At 37.7% G+C, this 19,228-nt stretch overlaps 1 protein-coding gene across 1 annotated transcript in view; it reads left to right on the forward strand.

The window, feature by feature from the left end:
• The window catches only part of PRKD3 (protein kinase D3), a 41,610-nt gene extending 22,427 nt beyond the window's left edge, over positions 1–19,183 (forward strand). The window contains exons 9-18 of the mRNA XM_042833998.1: positions 2,482–2,559; positions 3,972–4,248; positions 8,220–8,272; positions 8,648–8,720; positions 12,298–12,404; positions 12,989–13,150; positions 13,586–13,684; positions 13,883–14,150; positions 15,089–15,174; positions 15,961–19,183. Of these exons, the coding sequence (XP_042689932.1) occupies positions 2,482–2,559; positions 3,972–4,248; positions 8,220–8,272; positions 8,648–8,720; positions 12,298–12,404; positions 12,989–13,150; positions 13,586–13,684; positions 13,883–14,150; positions 15,089–15,174; positions 15,961–16,134 (1,377 nt within the window). The 3' untranslated portion in view covers positions 16,135–19,183. The remainder of the gene's footprint in view (positions 1–2,481; positions 2,560–3,971; positions 4,249–8,219; positions 8,273–8,647; positions 8,721–12,297; positions 12,405–12,988; positions 13,151–13,585; positions 13,685–13,882; positions 14,151–15,088; positions 15,175–15,960) is intronic.
• Positions 19,184–19,228: the final 45 nt, after the last annotated feature.

The following is a 19,228-nucleotide window of genomic DNA, read 5'->3' on the forward strand; positions in this document are numbered from 1 at the left end:
TGGTGTGTAGATACGGAAGCCTGTTATTCCTCTAGCACTTTGTTCTGTCTCATAGTAAGCATTACTGAGCACTGTTCCCCATTCCAAAACCACTATTTCTCTTCATGTTTGTGGAATAAACATTAATGGTTTGGTTGTATTAGCTTGGGTTTGTAACCGTTTTCCACAAAGTCAACACTGTTTGTTTGCAGTGCTACTAGTAATGATCTCTTAGTTAATTGAACCTTCTAAGGCAAGTTCCTTGCAAGGTTTTGTTTTGTTTTTGTCTTGTGAAAGAAGATAAGAATAACTGGATTCCAGAGAATTATCTAATGCAAGAAAATGAATTGACTTTTCCTGATAGATGAAATGAAAAAATGAAGCGGAGAAGTTCCCGCAGCTCATGCAGTCCAGTTTGTCACATTGAGAATGAGAAAGGCAGGATAAATATTCCTGCATTCTTTGTCCCTATGAAGGGCTTTGTCAGAAGAGAGAGTTTGGGAGTTTAGTTTATTTCAGTTACGTTGAAATCATAGACAGCTCAGGGTACTCCAGTATTTTCACTTTCTGTGTTTGTCAGCTGAACAGGTGGTCTCTAAAGTACAGTTTTGTATTAACTAGTTATATTTATCGCAAATCCAAATAAATATCTTGCATTTCAGGTGTGATTTCAGTCTAGGCTCCTTAATAGGCACAATTATCATCTGCTATGAAAAAATTGGAGCCAGATAATAGTTAGAAGACGAGTAGTTCTAAGCAGTACTCAGGGCAGACCTGGTGTTTGGCTCTGTTTCTGTCTTTTAGCACAACCAGAACATTTTTTCCATGGATTTTATTTTTAATTTTTATTTTTTGGCGTTGTCTCAGCCAGCACCTTAGTTTAGATCAATTTATTTTTTTTTTTCATCTATCAGTGGAGCTGCTATCTAGATGATAGCTACCAAAAAGGTGGTGCAAATAAAGTTTTCTGTTCCAAAGCAAGATACCTTTAGTCAAGCAAGATTTCAGAGAGCTTCCTACTGGAAGGAAGCTTCTGTATTATGTGTTACAGAATCAGCTGTATCCCTTATCCACTCTCTCTCAGCAGAGTCAAACTCTTTCTTGTTCCTGTCACAGCTTGTACTTTCCGTTAGTTCCAAAGAGGTTCATTCTAACAGCATATCAGCATACTTTCTGTTGAGCCTGGATAACAAGGTGTTTCACCCAGTATAGGAGAAATTGTCATCATCTGTATTCTTATTTTTCTCATTCTGAGCCCTTCCTTTCTCAGTACAGATAGTAAGTGTATTTAGAGTTCCTGAGTACCTTCCAACATGTTCCTTAAACACTCCAAGCCTTCCTTGATTTATGATTTTTTAGAAAGCATATATGTTAAAAGGATGAGTTCAGCCTTATACTTTCACCCAGTTTCCATTTGGTGCTGGCTTGAACTTTCATTCAGTTAAATCTATTCATGTCCTGGCTTTCTTCACCTAACTGCTACAGATGGTTTTAGCTTCCCTATGACTGAAATCATTTAAGCTCTGTATTAGATATAATAAGGGTGTTATTTTTCTAAGCATTGTCATGTCCAGAGTTAAGGGCCTTTGATTTTTCTTTGGGGAAAAAAAAAAAGAGTTTCTGACTATATGAGCTTGGTGCAAGCAAGTCAGTTAGATCCATATAGGCATATGGCTTTTCAAGTCCAAATAGCTTTCAGATGATTCTCTATTTTTTAGGAATGTTCCTATGCTTAAGGTTATTAGGCAGTTATGTACCAGAACGTATATGCCTATTATTCTCTGATGGAAAACATATTTCTCATTGATGGAGACTTCTCAAAAGTGGCTACATAATCTGTCCTGATTTTTATCTTAATTTTTCATCTTTTCCCTAAGATAGATTATCCACTTGACTCTCATAATCTGCCTATCTTTTTTTTTGCCACTATGCACTTCAGCCACCTAGAATTGCAGACTTGTAGGGGTTGGAAGGGACTTCTAGAGATCATCGCATCCGACCTCCAGAATTTTCTGTTTACAAAAGAATGGAGGACTTGTTAGACTTGCTCAGTTCTTAAACCCACGTCACGTTGGTGTGAGGGCACGGAAGGAGAAATTATGGCTCCCACAATTGTTGCTAAGTGAAATAATTCAGATTTTGTGAGCACACGCACACAGAGTGAAACGTGTCAGTAGTTGTTTCCTGTAGGAGATGATAACTGTTATCACCTCTGTTACTGGAAGGTAAGTGATATTTTTTTCTGGTTTGTGCAAATATGAAATGTGCAAATGTTCTATGAGCCTATTCTTGAATTAAAAAAAAAAAAAAAAAAAAAAAAAAAAAAAAAAAAAAAGCAAATAACTGTATTTCCAAAATGTGTTTTTCATGTATCCAGTCTAAGATGGAACCGTAGATTAACATCATTTGATTATCTTAGTTATTTAAACAATTTCTCATTTAAATAATTGGATACCATAAGTACACCTAATAATTGATGTTTTTATTCTGTGCATTTTGTAGAGGAAAAGACATTACTGGAGACTAGACAGCAAATGCCTCACACTATTTCAAAATGAGTCTGGAACAAAATATTACAAGGTAATTCAGGATGAGTAATAATTGTGTTGCATTTGATTTACTTAAGAGGTTTTGTGTGCTTGAAATAATTGCTTCCAAATAGTATAATAAATGTTATGTTAATTCCCTATATTTTAAAGTGAAAAAGTAAGTAGTGACTGAAAGTTGCATGCTTATTTATTTCCCAACTGTGCAACTGAAATTTGCGAGCAAATTTTAGAGGGGAATTTACTGTGCAGCCTGGCATTATATGAAAGAAGCTTGGCTGTAAGCATGTTATGCTGCAAATATAGTAGTGTGTTCAGTGGTGGAATATTCAGAAAATGTCTGCAATTGTATAAACAAGATTTTTTCCCTTTCTTTTCTTTACCTTTAGGTGGGGGTCCAAATCTTGCAGTTTCTTCCTTTATAACATCTCTAAGATCAAGCCTTTTCTCTGTACACCCAGCTAAACTTGCCCAGATCCTTTTCATCCCTATCTTGACCAATGCAGTTTCTTCTTCTCAGACCTCCCTGATACTTGTATATTGCCCCGTGCATTCAAAACACAGCTGGTAAAATATGTTCCTTGCTTGTTATTCCATCCTGTCACTGCTTTTAGTCCTTGACTTGCCCCTTCACCTCTCCTTTTTTTACTGCTTAAATCTTGGATTATTTGTCTTTGCTATTAGAAACATTCACAGTTGTTATCTCTACATTTATTTGCTCTTTATCCTAATCAGCTACAGCCTCTTAACCTCATAATGCCAGCCCAGTGTTCACCTGCCTGTTCACTACTCTTGCAAGTGATGTGCACCTGTAAGCCCTTCCGTATATGTGGAATGTCTTCCTACAACTGGCTTGAACTTGCAGCTTTTCCTTCCTTCAGATCTGTTCCCTAATACAGCTTTGTTGTAGTAACAGTGTAACATTGTTCTTAAACTGACGAGGTAGAGAAATTGGAAGAAATTGTTCATATTTACATGAAAAATAATCATTTCCAAAGTTGATTCAGAAATGTGAAGTCATACTTTTTGGCCAGCTTGTACAACTACATCCTCTTCCTAATGTGTCTTTCTTTTTCCCTATTGTGTTCTTCTCTGGCTAAGCTGTATAATCTGTGAGTGTGGTGGGAAACAGTCATTCTGTAATTGTGCATCACCTGTATGCTGGATGGTGGGCTGTCTTATGCTGAACATGAACGCAGTTTGCTTAGAGATTAGTGGTTGCATACAGGGAAGTGTGGTGGGGCTCTCTAGGCATCTGTAGAGGAATTTGGAGATCTGTGGGTGGGTAATGGTTTGTCTACATTTTGACAATAGTTATGAAGCTTGGTGTTTTGCTATTTTGATATATTTGCTTTGATTTCTCTGCAAACATTTTAAGTTTTGAACAGTAGTGTGTTAAAGTATTGTATGTATTTTCATTATTTAATCTTTAATATTTTTCTTCAGGAGATTCCACTTTCAGAAATTCTCCAGGTGACTCAGCCTCGAGATTTCTCAAACATGGTGCAGGGCAGCAATCCATACTGTTTTGAGATCATCACTGATACGATGGTGTACTTTGTTGGCGAAAACAATGGCAGCAGTCACCACAGTCCTGTTCTTGCTGCCACCGGAGTTGGACTTGACGTAGCTCAGGGCTGGGAGAAAGCCATTCGTCAGGCCTTGATGCCAGTCACTCCTCAAGCTAGCGTTTGCACTGCTGCAGGACAAGGAAAAGATCACAGTAAGCAGGCAGACAAGGCACTGTTACTCGTGTTCTGAAGCTGTAAATGGTAGAGATTCCATTTCAGAAAAGTCTGTTTGTCTGTCTTCTGCTGAATTAGGTCTGTAATCTTCCACAAGTTTCTCAGAAGAGGCACTCAAGTTTTATGGAGGGTGTATGAGCAAATCTCTTAATCTGTTGTAGCAGCATGTAGTAGTAAAAAATCAGTTTGCCCACATAAATTCATACCGCAGAACTTTTATCATATGAGCATTAAGAATTCACACGTAGTTGCTGGATGTTAAAGGGGACCATAGTTGAGACATTTCTAATAAACTTTTACAAACATCCCTTTCCATCAGGTTATTTATGTACGTACAAAAAAACGGATGCTTTTTGACGTTATCATCCATATTTAGAAAAAAAAAAGATCTGTAGCTAAGAAGAAAGAAGCAAGCTGGTGATGAAATAAATGTTGCTAGTGATGGAAAGAATATTTGCTGAGCTCTGAGCAGTAACATAAAATACATTTTCTTCCTTTTGTGCCTTTTTTTCTCTTCTTTCTCCAGCGTAGGATCATATTCATTATCAAGACTCTGCTAGGCACATGTTGTGCTCTTTCTTTTCAGATATCTCCTTGTCCTTTGCAACAACGGTCATGCACGTTCTGTACTGACATTTATGTTTTCATTCTTCAGTTTCCTTTCATCTTCCAGATACTCTTTAATCTTCTCTTGTTTTCTTTTTTTTTCTTTTTTTTTTTTTTTTTTTTTTCTTTTTTTTCTGTAGGAGATCCTGTTATTAGTTTTTATGTCTCTGGTATCTCGTTATGCGCATAAGCAACAGTTAAGGGCATGTAAATGTTAATCTTAGGTAAAGGCACTTTCTGAAAATATAACTGTGGTCAGAAATGGTAAGCTGTAAAATGTGTGTACTCGCATTTCTAATTAACTAGAGTCAAGAAACAAAGCTGTAAGAAGGTAGCTTGTAACAGGCCTTGAACCTATGTAAAATGCCACTTCTGATATGCAAATATGAGTTCCAAACTCCAATGTCCTGAAGCACTCTCTGTTCTTTAAAACTGAGGGCTGACTGTCCATGAGAGATATTTGAATGCAATTACTTTTTCCAAAACCAATTTTTTACCATCCCCCCTCCCCCCTTTTTTTTTTTTTTTAAATTTGAATGAGAAATTATCAGTAGCAAGTAATAGAGCTATGGACTAGATAGAGAAGACATATTTTAGCTTGATTAGGATTGTAGGAGTATAAGAAAGGACCGTGGATCTATAGCGGCATTTCCACATTCATAGTGCAGTAGTTCTCTCAACTCTAAGAAGACCACAAACTGTAGGTCCTTACCTCTTCTTCCATCAGATGTGTCCCAAGAACCGTTAAGAAAATTGGACTTACACTAAAAAAAAAAAAAAAAGTAATAATTCTGTATCCTCAGATGTGTTCTCTTAAATGAGTAGACCAGAGCAGGGCACTGCTAATGCTTGAAATACTTAGAGCAGCAGGAAATGTATAGTGTCAAAATGTCCACAAGGCACCAACTAGTCAGTTTATGCCGTGTTTTTGCCAGCAAGTCATTAGTAATGGGGATACTCCTCCACTCTGACTCACAGGAAAGAATCCTTTTGGATGCTTTGCCTGGTGTTTAGGATGAGATGTTTCTTTGTATGATGTTTCTGAGGTGAAATGGGGAAAGGGGAGATTAAAAGTAAAGTAAAAGTAGCCAATTACATAAGCTATTACCTGGTGTAAATTAGATGTTAAATTCTGACATTACTGTTTTCTTCATAAATGTCAGCATTTCAGCCCTTGTTTGTGTGCATGTTGGAGGCTTCAGAAAACTAATTTGGAGTAACTCAGTCCCTAAAGGGGGAAGCAGATACTTTGTGTTGTGTAGCTATCAGTGGAGAGGGGTTCAGTGTATTCCCTTAAATAGTTTCAAAAAGGATGTCTTCACTTTTTTTTCTATTTAAACTGTAGCGAGGTTGAAACAAATTGTCCTTGGTAACCTTTTTGTATGCCGCCTTCTTGTTTTGCCTTGTGTTCTGTGTTACTCCAATACAGACCTGCCTGACTTCAAGCAGAAGGCAGTAGTCAGTAGACACGTGCATAGCTGTAATTCCAATTAGTATTTCAGATGCAGAGTCAGAGTCCTTTGAGAACTAATATTATTTCCTATCTTAAGTCTATACATTCTTTCTTTGAGATAAGGCACTGGTGACAAAAATTGGGTATGCGTTCACAGAATTGCAGGGGTTGAAAGGGGACCTCAGGAGATCATTGAGTCAAATCCCACTGCTAAAGCAGGTTCCCTACACTAGGTTGCACAGGTAGGCATCCGGATGGGTCTTAAATATCTCCTTAAAAGGAGACTCCACACTGTCATCCTTACCATAAAGCTCTTCTGCATGTTAGTACAGAACTCCCGATGTTCAAGTTTTAGACCATTACTCTTGGTTCTATTGCTGCGTACCACTGAGAAGAGTCTGGACTCATGCATTTGCTTCCCACCTCCCTTTAGATATTTATAAATATTAATGAGATCCCCTCTCCGTCTTCTTTTCCCCAGGCTGAACAGCCCCAGGTTACTTAGCCTGTCCTCACATGGGAGATGCGCCAGGCTCTTAGTCATCTTTGTGGCCCTCTGCTGGACTCCTTTTAGGAGATCCTTGTCTTTTTTGAACTGGGGAGCCCAGAACTGGACACAGTATTCTAAACATAGCCTCATGAGTGCAGAATAGATGGGGAGGATAACTTCCCTCAACCTGCTGGCCATGCTCTTTTTAATGGAGCCCAGAATGCCGTTGGCCTTCTTGGCCACGAGGGCACACTGCCTGCTCATAGCCAACCTGTTGTCTACCAGGATCCCTGGGTCCTTCTCTGTAGAGCTCCTCTCCAGCACATCAGCCCCTAACCTACCTATACTGAAGCATGTGGTTATTCCTCCCAAGGTGCCTGACTCTATACTTGCTCTTGTTAAGGTTCCTCCCTGCCCAACACTCCAGTCTGGCCAGGTCTTGCTGAATGGCAGCACAGCCTTGCAGTGTGTCAGCCACTACTCCCAACTTTATATCATCAGTAAGCTTACTAAAGCACAAAGCTCTTCCGAGAGTGATAAAGGTTCTTTTCAAAATCTGTAGTCTGTAGTATGTCCTGCATTCACCTTATAAGTGATTTTCTTTTTTTTAATTAACATAAGAAATAGTAGGTGTCTGTTTATCTGAGATGCCTGACCTCCATCTTGAAGTCAAAGGAAAAAGGTGCTTTCTGCTTCCACATGCCTTTTCTTGCCTGCTTATCTTAATGTTATTTCTATAATGAAAACCTCATGTCATCCATCTGTTGCAGGCTGAAAAGAAATTGTGCACCCTTTTTTAGTACTTTTACTTGAAAATTACGCTTCCTAAATGTGCTGTTATATTCTAAAGATTGGTAATGCTTCTACAGAATATCTGTGAAACCCTTTGAAAACCTTTGTTTATATTGTGGATCTTTTTTCTGACTATCAGGTCTTGTTACCTTTTTTGCTTGATTTATTTCCTTTTCTTGTGCATTACAGGTTTTGTGTAGCATCAAGATATACAAAATTAATCACACACATTTGACTGTAGGGGATGTACCTAATCCTCTTATCTGTATTCTTCCCTATTACTACCAGAAATTTTTAGTAGTTTAATGAACTCTGATACAATTGCCACTCTACTATTGCTTTTGGTTCTCCAGTTCTATTTTCTATACTCTCATACTGCTCCATCATTTTTATTATCAGTGATATGACAAAAATGGACAAATAATCTCAGCAAAACTCCCTGGGTTGTTCACCTAATCAGTCTGTGAAACTTGAGTTCCAGATTATGATGCTTTTGCAAAACAGCCATAAAAATCATTCATTGGGATAAAAGTCAATAATTTTTTGCTGTCAAAAGCTTAACTTCTCTATTTTCTTATTCTGTTGTCTATTCTTCTTCTTTGTTGCAGAAGATTTATCTCTAAGCATCTCTGTTTCAAATTGCCAAGTCCAGGAGAATGTGGTGAGTCACATGCACTGTAATAAGAAATGGTGTTTATTAATCTGAGTTTTTGAAGTAATTGGTAGTAAAACAGTTTGTGACAGAGAAAACAGCACTCTGGTATTTCAGCTAGACAAGACCATATTATGTACCTAACAGGAGATAGTCCACTTACTTGACACAGCTGTTAGTTTGTATTCATGTATGTCTCTGTATATAGTGTGATTAAGTGGAACCACTTCAGGAAGTTTCTTCTTCCCTTCCCTTGAAGGCAGTGATATTACTCTTTAATATTTTACCATAAAATTTAAATACAGCTTAGCTAGTACTAACTAATATGCTCATGAACATTTTGAGTATGCCTGATGCTTATGATTTCTCCTCTTCATGCATTAGGATATCAGCTCTGTGTACCAGATATTTGCTGATGAAGTTCTGGGTTCCGGTCAGTTTGGTATTGTATATGGAGGTAAGTAGAATCCATTATGCTTTTAGCTAAGATGGAGTGTAACTGAACTGATTACTGTTGGCCTTTTTATGTTTGCTTAGCTGTATCAATATCTTGGTGAAGTTGATCTTGTTAAAAGTTTGGTTTGGATAACTGTGGTATGGCCTCTTTGCATTTTGATTATAGTGTTTCTTACAATTAGGGTTTTTTTTGTTTTTTTTTTTTTTTTTGCACGTAGAGTTCTGCATTCCTTCAAAATCACTTCAGAATACGCATTGCATTTTGACTATAATAAAATACAAAGCAGTCACTAGTCTCAGTTTGGCCTTTGTGACTTTTATTTAAATAGTGAATTCTATCACTGTTGTCTGTATTATACAGTGTAAGAATTATGTATTTAAAGAGGCTGTGCAGTATAGCTCTGATTTTTATGGATATCTGAGAGAAGCAGCTGAAAACAGTTAGAAGAGTACGTGTTTTAGTTTGTGCTTTAGCAGTACTTTATGCAGGTGACTTCACTACCAATTTTTCTCATCAGGATAATGTAGAGGAATTCTTTACTGAAGTCTCAGCTTTAGTCTTGGGATGTAGTTATGTCACTAATTTATTTAAAAGCTTCCATTGCAACATGTAACTTATTGATGGTATTTAATCACAAAAACTGTTAGAAATATGTCATGAACTGGATGCCTTATTATTTTTTAAATTTATTTCTTATAAGTCCCATATAACATATCTCCAATGTTGAGAAAGCAACAGACCGTAGATCTGGAAAGGAAGAAAAAGGGTAACTAATGATTTAAAGTAGAAACCTTTCTGCTTCTGTCATATTGTCTGTAGTCTGGAAATTCTGTGGCTATCATTCTTCTGTCTGCCAATATAGTGGGTAAATATTTTTCTCTGTTACTTCAGCACCGTCTGATGGAATCTTTGTTTGATAATCTGGTTTATATCAGCGATGCTTGAGAGGCTCCTTTGTTTCCACTCCAAGATTTCTTAAAGAATATTGTGAATTGAATTATGCTTTCTTTCTTATGAACAGAATGTACCTAAATACAGACAGTAGTTACATGTTTTGCCTTTCTAAGTATACTCCCTTAAGCTGCATTTTAGATAAACCTCATGTGCATGTTTTTCATACTACAACAGAGTGACTTACATAATAAATGCTTATAAAAGGCTTTGATCATATTCAGTCTTCTCACTTAACGATGTCTTAAAACATGTAAGACATGCATGTGCAATTTCTTAAGATAAAATCATGAGCTGAATGTGCATGGGAATAGTGTAATTCTCTTTTGTTGGCTGTGCACGCTGCCTAACTGTTGCTGGTATTTTTCAATGATCTTCTGACCTTTACAGACTTACTGAAATAATTAAATCTATCAATTGAAGAAATATAGAGATATAATTAAGTTGCTTCTTCTGTTGTCTTTTTTTCCCCCCTTCTGGACAAATATTAGACGTTTGCAAATTGTAAGTCAAAAAGTTTATGGGCTATTGATATCCCACTGGTGTTTCTTTCTGTGAGAATAGTTTCCCCCTGCGTTTTTTATTTTGGTTCATTTTGAAGGGTCTGAATAATTGGGACACGTGTGGGGAAAAAAACAATTCTTGACAGTTTTTTACTGATGCTAAACTTGCCCTGAAAACTGGGGTGGTTTTACACAGAGAAGGAATTTCAGACTACCTTTCTGTTAATCATTCTTTGTGTACTTTTAGCTTCTGTAGCTAAATGTGTTGTTATTTTGATGCTTTTGTTTTATGTTATCTGCAACCTTGTGTTTGTTTCTCAGTTTTCTTATGGTATTTCTTTGACACTTCAATATAATTAGATGTTTATTGGAGCTAGAGATTTTTTCCCTAACTATTTTAGGGTTTTATTTAAACCATAGCCAGGAGCTGTGATTCCTAACATCTTGCCTAAAAATTGCTGATTTGCAACAGAAAAAAGAGACAAAGCTTCACTGATCTCTTGAGACTTGTGGCTTTATGCTTTTGCCTTTGTATAGTTTGTTTTCCCTAGGACTAATGTAATTTTAAAAAACATTTCTTTTGCAATTGTTAGTTCTGTTTGGCAACCTTGTTTAACTCTTTTGGACCTTGAGTGATTCCACTGTCTTACCTCTTCCAGTGGACGTAAGCCTGATTTTGAGCCTTTATACGTGAGGATCTTTAAGGCAAGCACACTGGTTGCTCCATGCAGCCTTCAAAAGCAATTCTCTGCCTTAACTTAAGCCGTGGCCAGCAGCTCTGACTGCAGAGCAGCAGGTGAGGCTATCAGGGTTAGTAGTGAGCTGTAGCTGGGCTCTCCATAGCCCTGTCTCTAGCTGTGATAGCAGGTAGAATCCTTTGTGTTGCTCTTTGTGCTGTAGCTGTATGTGTGTCATCCCTTCTTCTAAAATAGCTTCCAGACCTTACGTGGAGCAGATAATTACTTTCTTTTTCTTTGGCTTGGACTCACTTTATCTGTGTTAGTTTAATATTAAATGTTCTAAATTATCCAAGTCCTTTGGTGTGTCCTCCCATTAAGCTCTCTGATTCGAGTGTGAGAGAAAACAGTTTTAGAAGTTACAGGAAACCTGGGTGAGCTACCCACGTGGCTCTTGAAATGTCCTGTGTATGCAGGATGCTTCTCACTTAGCTGCTGCAGGTTACAGCAAGGTTTAATACTGGCATCATCAGCCCTATTTTTTTTTTTTTTTCTTTCCTAAATTAGAAACTTCTAGGGCTGATGGGTGTTAGTCTTTTATGGCACATAGTTCCTCCTGACTATACTTCTGCAGACTATTAGTTATAACTTTCTGAGCACATGGAGCCCATAAAAGTATCTGCTGAAACCACTGGAGAAGATGTTGTTTATCCTCCTTCACATTTGTCTTGAATGCTGTTCTGTTTGTTAGTTTCTCTCTTGTGGTGTTTTTTGTATGTTTTTTATACAAGAAGAGAGGCAAGATTCTGAAGTAGGTAACACTTGTTAACATAGAAGTTCTTTGCACAAGGCAAAACTCCACCTAATACTTCTAACATAGAATCATAGAATCATTTGAGTTGGAAGGGGCCCCTGTATGCCATCTAGTCCAACTTCCTTGCAGTGAGGAGGAACATCTACAGCTACATCAGGTTGCCCAGAGCCTGCTCCATTTTGATCCTGAATATCTCCAAGGATGTGCTGGACATGCTCCAACAGGTCCGCATCTCTCCTGTACTGAGATCATCTGGAATGCAGAGCAGAGGGGCAGGTCCCTTGACCTGCTGGCCATGCTTCTTTTAATGCAGGCTGGGATACGGTTGGCTTTCTGGGCAATGAGGGCACACTGCTGGCTCATGTCCAGCTTCCCATCCATCAGTCCTTTTCAGCAGGGCTAATGTCAACATGCTTATCTAAGCAAATGATTAAAACTCACCTACAGCCCTCCTGTTGAGGTTGGTCACTTCTGGTTACTCATATACCAACTGCAGTTTTAAATACAAATAGAGCGATACTGAACATTTGTATAGAATATAACCGTTTCTCCAAAAAGAGATTTCTGCTGTAGTTTTCTATAGCTATGAATTGCTTGTACTTCTTGATGTTTGATGTTGACTTTCTGTTCAGGGAAACATAGGAAGACCGGAAGAGATGTAGCTATCAAAGTTATTGACAAGATGAGGTTTCCAACTAAGCAGGAAAGTCAGCTTCGTAACGAAGTTGCCATTCTCCAGGTACAAAATTATTTTTGTATCATGTCTGAGTTTTCTTCACATAAGCCATTGATAACATTGTGTAATGTCTGTAAGTGCTCTGTATTGATTTCTAAATCTGCACGTCATTTTTGAGTCTTTTTGTAGGAAGGAATCTTGTAAGTAAGTAGGGAATTGCCAAGCGTTTGATAGTGTTGATAACTTGAGGGTAGTATCTGCTGCAATGGGAGATGCACCAAGGACCTGTACTTTGGTCCCATGTCTCTCTCAGCCAGCTGGAAATTGTAGTATTTTAGGTTGTCCCTCATTACTGGCTCCCCTGTCTGAATGGTGATTTTGCATGTTCTGTACTCAAGTTACTGAGTGTATCAACTGTAAAATAATTATAGATAATCTGTGCTAAAAAAAGCCTTAATAATGATAGTTTGTGTATTTCATGGATTATTGTATATGTTTCAAACTAATTTCTTGCCTCTGACATGTTTGTTTTTCATTTCTAACTTTCTGTTTAACAACTCTTTGATTTGTGCTACAATATTGCTGTGTAATTCAGAATATTTCATGCTGTTTTATTTTAGTGATGTACTTCTACTACTTTGTTTTAGAATTTGCATCACCCTGGGATTGTGAACCTGGAATGTATGTTTGAAACCCCGGAACGGGTCTTTGTTGTGATGGAAAAGCTGCATGGTGACATGCTAGAGATGATTCTTTCCAGTGAGAAAAGTCGACTTCCAGAACGAATAACTAAGTTCATGGTCACTCAGGTTAGCATTCAGTCTCCCTCCTTGAGAGGAAAGGCTAGAGTTGCCTTTCATAGTTATGTGAGAATGGAGTCTGGAGAAGGATTTCCTGTGTGTGAGACAGCACAAGGAGTTGTGCATCGAATGGCAGTTGAAAAAATGTGGAAATAAATTGGAATATTTTTCTGATCCTATTTCACAAGGCTTAACATTATGGATATCCAAAGATGTACATCAAAACTCTAAATGTTCAAAACGGTGGAGTTAAAATAAACAAATAAAAGAAAATAAAAGGTCATCACAAAACCATTGGTTCCAGCCTATTGACTGGAAAAGTAATGCTTGTATATATTAACTCTTCAAGGCTACATTGAAACAAATTTTATACTGCTTTCTGTATGGATTTTGATGCTTTTCATCTATTTAAATAGTTACGAAAATTTTCTTTTGTTTCTATAGATACTTGTTGCTTTGAGGAATTTACACTTCAAGAATATTGTGCACTGTGATTTAAAACCAGAAAATGTACTACTAGCATCAGCAGAGCCATTCCCGCAAGTAAGTGAAGACTAAGAAATACTCATTTCCTCACTTTGTGGTTTTTGTTTTTTTGGTGTTTTTTTTTGTCTCCGTTTTGGCACATACAGTATTGAAACGATGACAGGAATAGAACCAAGTACCACCCTGGTTTTGCTCAGTAGCACATTTAGGAGATCAGCCAGAGATTTCTCAGTTTAAAATGCATTTCTTTTGCAGGTGAAGCTGTGTGATTTTGGCTTTGCACGTATCATTGGTGAAAAATCCTTCAGGCGCTCTGTGGTGGGGACACCTGCTTATCTTGCCCCTGAAGTGCTCAGGAGTAAAGGTTACAACCGCTCCCTAGACATGTGGTCTGTTGGAGTTATTGTCTATGTGAGCCTTAGTGGTACATTCCCATTTAACGAAGATGAGGATATAAATGATCAGATTCAAAATGCAGCATTTATGTACCCACCAAATCCTTGGAAGGAAATCTCCAGTGAAGGTAAAGAAGTGAATTTGCTTTATTAGAACATCTTTAAGCACAGATAGTGCATCCAAGTGCCTAAACCACAAGGTTCACTGAGAGATCAGTGCCAAAATCTTGAGTAGTTTGGGTTTTGTATGCCAGAATTGCTAAATGTGAGCTGGCATAGACATGGGAAAGGTGAAATGTTAAATACAGTGTCTTGGATCGTTTTCAGAAAAGAAGGAGCCAGAAGATTTAGTGGGGGAAAATCTGATGTAATGACTTGATTGCATTCATAAGGAGTGGGATAAACAACCCCAAATTCCTCACATATCCCAATGAAAAGTTAGATCTTGCCTGAGTATTTGCTGAACACTGATGTCATAAAACATACTTTATCTAAACTATGATATAATTACAGAAATGATTCAAAGTTGAATATAGAATTTTGTTTTGTACATTAATAAGGAAAGCAAAACCTGGATCTGTTTTATTCAGATCTGAACAATCTGGAAATTTATGAGGATGGTCTTCAGAACTTTCTAATGCCAACTTTGTTAATCATATAAACATGACTATATGATCACACAAACATGATTATATGATTAACACACGGGTAGGTGTGAAAGGACACCTAATAAATCACACAAATAGTGGAAGTACCTTTGTCATGTTGGAACACAGGATTATGCTCAAGCTTTATTTAAACACTTCTGAGAATTACTGAAATTTTAACAGGTAATATAATAAAACTTTTATTGTTTCTGTCAAAGGAAAAAAAAAAAAACAAAACCAAGCCTCCCCATGCCTATTTTGTAGCCTAGTTTAACATAAGCAAAGCTACGTATAAAATTCAGGAGCTTGATTCACTTTAGAAGAGTTCAGTAGTGTATGCACAACTCACTTTCACTGCAGCATGCAAAAGATGTGATTAATATTTAAACAATATGTTTTCTTCTGTTTCTCATTGTTAGCCATTGATTTAATAAACAATTTGCTTCAAGTCAAGATGAGGAAACGTTTCAGTGTTGACAAATCTCTTAGTCACCCATGGTTGCAGGTAAAATGATGTGTCTTCATCCCTATGCTTATAATGGACAAATAATAACAATTGTTTGTATGAAATCCTTCACAAGCTTAGTAAAACTACTGGTAATGCTTGTGAAGAAACACTCATGGAGTATTTCTGGTTTTGGCTTAATGTTTAACGTGCTTCATTACTCTGCCCATTTCTTTATGGCTCTCATTCCACAGGAAACATTGTTCATTCCTCTCCCCTTCCTTCTTATTCACTGCCTGATGCTAACACAGAGTTCCACTTTTCTGTCGCTTCTGAATAGAGGCAGTGATGAATGCACGGAGTCTCAATGAGAACAGTGCAGACACACAGTGTTCAGTGCTAAAGATGGCTCACAAACTAGGGGGTGCTGTAGTTTGTAGCCATTTTAGAAGAGAACTGTTTGAAATAGAATGTAATAAGTAACTTAAAAGACATTGTACAACTTAGAAAACATGAAGGGGAAAATCCAATTAAATAAACAGTACAAACAGTACTGCAACTAGTATCACTTTATGTATGTATAGATATGAATAGTAGTACAATTAGTTTTATAATAAAACCCTCTTATCTGTCTTCTAGCAGTTTTCATGATTTCTAATGCTACAGCCTCGGGAACTAGCCTACTTAATTTGGAACCCTTCTTTTTTCGTTGTACTCTGTTTTTAAACAGTTCCTGTTGGTTTTATCTTGTTGTTATTTATATTAAGAGACAAATTGACGAATTTATCTTTGGAAATATAAGGCTGCTGTTTCTTGAACTGCTTCATGAACTCTTCTCCTCCTTAGGATTATCAGACTTGGCTTGACCTCAGAGAGTTTGAAACACGCATTGGAGAGCGTTACATTACCCATGAGAGCGATGATGCCCGCTGGAAGGAACATGCGTATGAACACAACCTTGAATACCCCCAGCATTTTATCATGGCTCCGAATCCAGATGACATGGAAGAGGACCCTTGATTTACTCGTATTGCTAAACTGCAGCAAAGGCCGACACTCCAGACCGAAATTGAAGATAAGTTTTGGAACAATTGTCGCTCTTTCTGAATGCTTTACATGTAGTTCAGCATACGGAGCCTCAGAGGATCCTGTGTTGAAGGGAATAGACTGTCATCTGACAAGCTTTCCTCCAGCTCTGACCTAAACTATGAATGGTTATTGGACAGTGGGATAAGCCCGCTGGGTAACGCTGCACCCAGTTGTATGGCTGCAAAGCCATTACTGAAGTGTGATGTGTACAGATGGAATGCTTTGCATTTTTCAAGGTTTTCTTTTTTTTTTTTTTTTTTTTTTTGTAGCCTACACAGTAAGAATTTTGTAATGATTTTCTAATCCCTATTTATCCCTATTTACTAGGCCATAGAGGACTGTTTTTTGTTACTTAGATACATCTCCTGTTTCTTAGGCTGTGCATTGTGAAGAGATTGTAAAAGGAAATCAGTGCAGAATACCTTAGATAATAGAAAAACATGGCAGTTGAAGGTTGAATATGGCTTCATAGGTGAAGGAGTAATTTGCTGCTCTTAAGACAGTTGGGTATGTCTGTCTTTGCCCTAACTGAACTTTTTCCAGATACCAAAAAAGAAAGAGAAAACGTGCAACTTCTTACATTCCTCTTGAAATGCTGGCTGACAATCTGAAAAGACAGTCAGAGCTGTGCTCACCCTATATTTTGTCTGGTAAAACAGAGCAATAAGCCACAGTATTGTGTTGCTACGCAAGGCTGGTGCGTGTCACTGATACACACCAAAGGCATTTTGCCTTAAAACTACATCAGTAGTGCAGAGAGCACACAAGACTTGATGTAGCTTATCCTTTCTCTCTGGAAAAAGTTTATAGCAGAAAGATGTGGAAAAATAGGGAAAAACATATGCAGCTTTCTTCTGTTGTTTGGAATAACGACGTTTTTAAATTTTCTAGTATTTTTCTAATTTTTTAAGGTTCCCTCAACTAACATCAGGAATAGTTTGTAGCTTGCTAGCTTGTATCTTAATTCTGATACGTACCTGGGTATGACAAAATCACCTGTTGCTTCCACCAGGGCAGCCAGATTGGAAGAGAAAGGGTTTTGCCTTCCTTGCAACCTTTACCTGCAGCCTCTTCTGTCCCTGTTGTGCTCAGAACTGTTTTGAGCTGAATGGAGAGTCCAAAACCACCCCCTAATTCAGTTTTTTTTGCAGATGCCCCAGTTGGATTCCCAGCTACTTACTGGACTTTGGCACAAAAGAGGAAGCAGTAATATTCTGTGGAAATGATTCCCTAGGAGCATAGTTAAAACTGACTGTATTTCAGGGAAGTTTGAGACCTTGAGTGCTAAACACAGATGGAAGAGGGTGTTTTTTCTCCTCACCTATTAAAAAAAGTGGAAGAAAAAGATTTCCTTTTGTGTGGATCAGCTGCGTTGTGCTGCTGGAAGATGCTGGGTGGCTCTACATGTCTTTGATATGCCAAGCTACTTAAGTGCAAGTGAAAATACCTTAATACTTACATAGACTTGAACTGCAAAGCTGGGGGGTGCTTTGAAGTAGGTCCTTTCTCTCCTACAAATTTCTTTTTGTGTATGTAGAGATTTTTTTTTTTTTTTTTTTTTTTCCCCTCTTAGTGTTGTTCAGGTAAGGAAACAGGTGAGCAGATGTCTCCAAAGCTGTTAGATAATCACAGAATTTTACCAAGTTGTTTTGGTGCTGGGAGCTGCTTGCAGTGACAGTAAACTGGTAATAAGGTCAGTGGCAGCTGCAGAAGTATGTATGTGGGCAGTCTTGAGTCCTGAACATCCCTTTACTTTTCCAGTTGCCCTCGGTATAACTGCTGTTGTTCTACAGGTATCTAAGTAAATTAAAGTGAAGTCTGGCATCCCTGTTAAAGTACACCTAACTTTGCAGAAAAATCTTGATTGAATCTGCACAACAGTTTGCTACAGCCACCAGTAGGCAGAGTATTTCTGCCCTTCCTACCATCATGCATCCTTTCTTGTAGCACATTATTCTCAGGTTTGTGCAGAGATGAGCCTGATGGGAGTCTGTGCCACTCCTGCACTGGGGGAGGTCATTCTTTCACTTTTATGCTGTCAAAGCAGTGTAAAGGAGTCTGAAAGGGGCAGAATTTGGCCCTTAACCTTGCCCTCCTGCTTTGGTGAAGTTTTGGGACTGATTCTTCTCCAAGAGGCGCTATTGTTTTAATCTTTGGAAACAGAACAATCACCATGAAGTTGGTAGTCTAGTATTGGCTCAGGCTTGGCAAGGGAAGCCAAGGGAATCTTTCTTTCCCCCCCACCCCCCCAACTTTCACCACCCAACTGACCAAGTTTCAGTGAAGCCATTGCTATTTTCCATTCCAACTGTAATAATATAAATACAGTCTGGTTTTAAGCTTTGGATTTTAAACTTGAGTTGTCACTGTCTATTTTTTTTTTGTTTGTTTGTTTGTTTTTTAAAGGGAGAAAAGAAGCCAGCTTGGTCGCTTGAAAAGCACAACACACAAGAGAGGAAGGGGTTACAGTAAGAAATAAGGCCTGACTGATGTCTCTCCCCATGAAGTCTGCTTTGTGCTGCATTAAAAAAAAAATTATATTAACTATTTATTCTTAACTTGTATTAAAAACAATGCTGTTAGCCTTTGGAGTGGTTTGCCTGATAATACATGCACACATACAGACTTATGGGGCCTGACAATAGAAGCCACAAGCTGGTAGCTGAGGAACCAAAAAAAATCAGACATGCATTATAAGTAAACTTTTTTCATTGAGTAGCAAAAATAGCTGAATTTCTTTATTCCATTTTTTCTACCCTTACTGCAAACTTTGACAGCAGTAGGTTATAGTGTTTAATATCCTTACCCCTAGATGAATTAAGTTGCATTCAATATTGCTATGATGATGCTAGAAAAAAAGCTCATGTAAAATTTTATAGCCTGAAATGGACACTGTCAAGTACTTTTATATTTTTATACATCCAATTGTTTGTAAATATCCTCTGATAAGCTTGAAAATAAAATTTATTTCCCTATCAGACTTGTTCCTTGTATTTACATGAACTCTTTCTCCTGTAAACTTTTC

Source organism: Centrocercus urophasianus, unplaced genomic scaffold, assembly GCF_019232065.1.
Source record: "Centrocercus urophasianus isolate 14NV4802_14NV808 unplaced genomic scaffold, USGS_Curo_1.0 seq_10, whole genome shotgun sequence".
Taxonomy (NCBI): domain Eukaryota; kingdom Metazoa; phylum Chordata; class Aves; order Galliformes; family Phasianidae; genus Centrocercus; species Centrocercus urophasianus.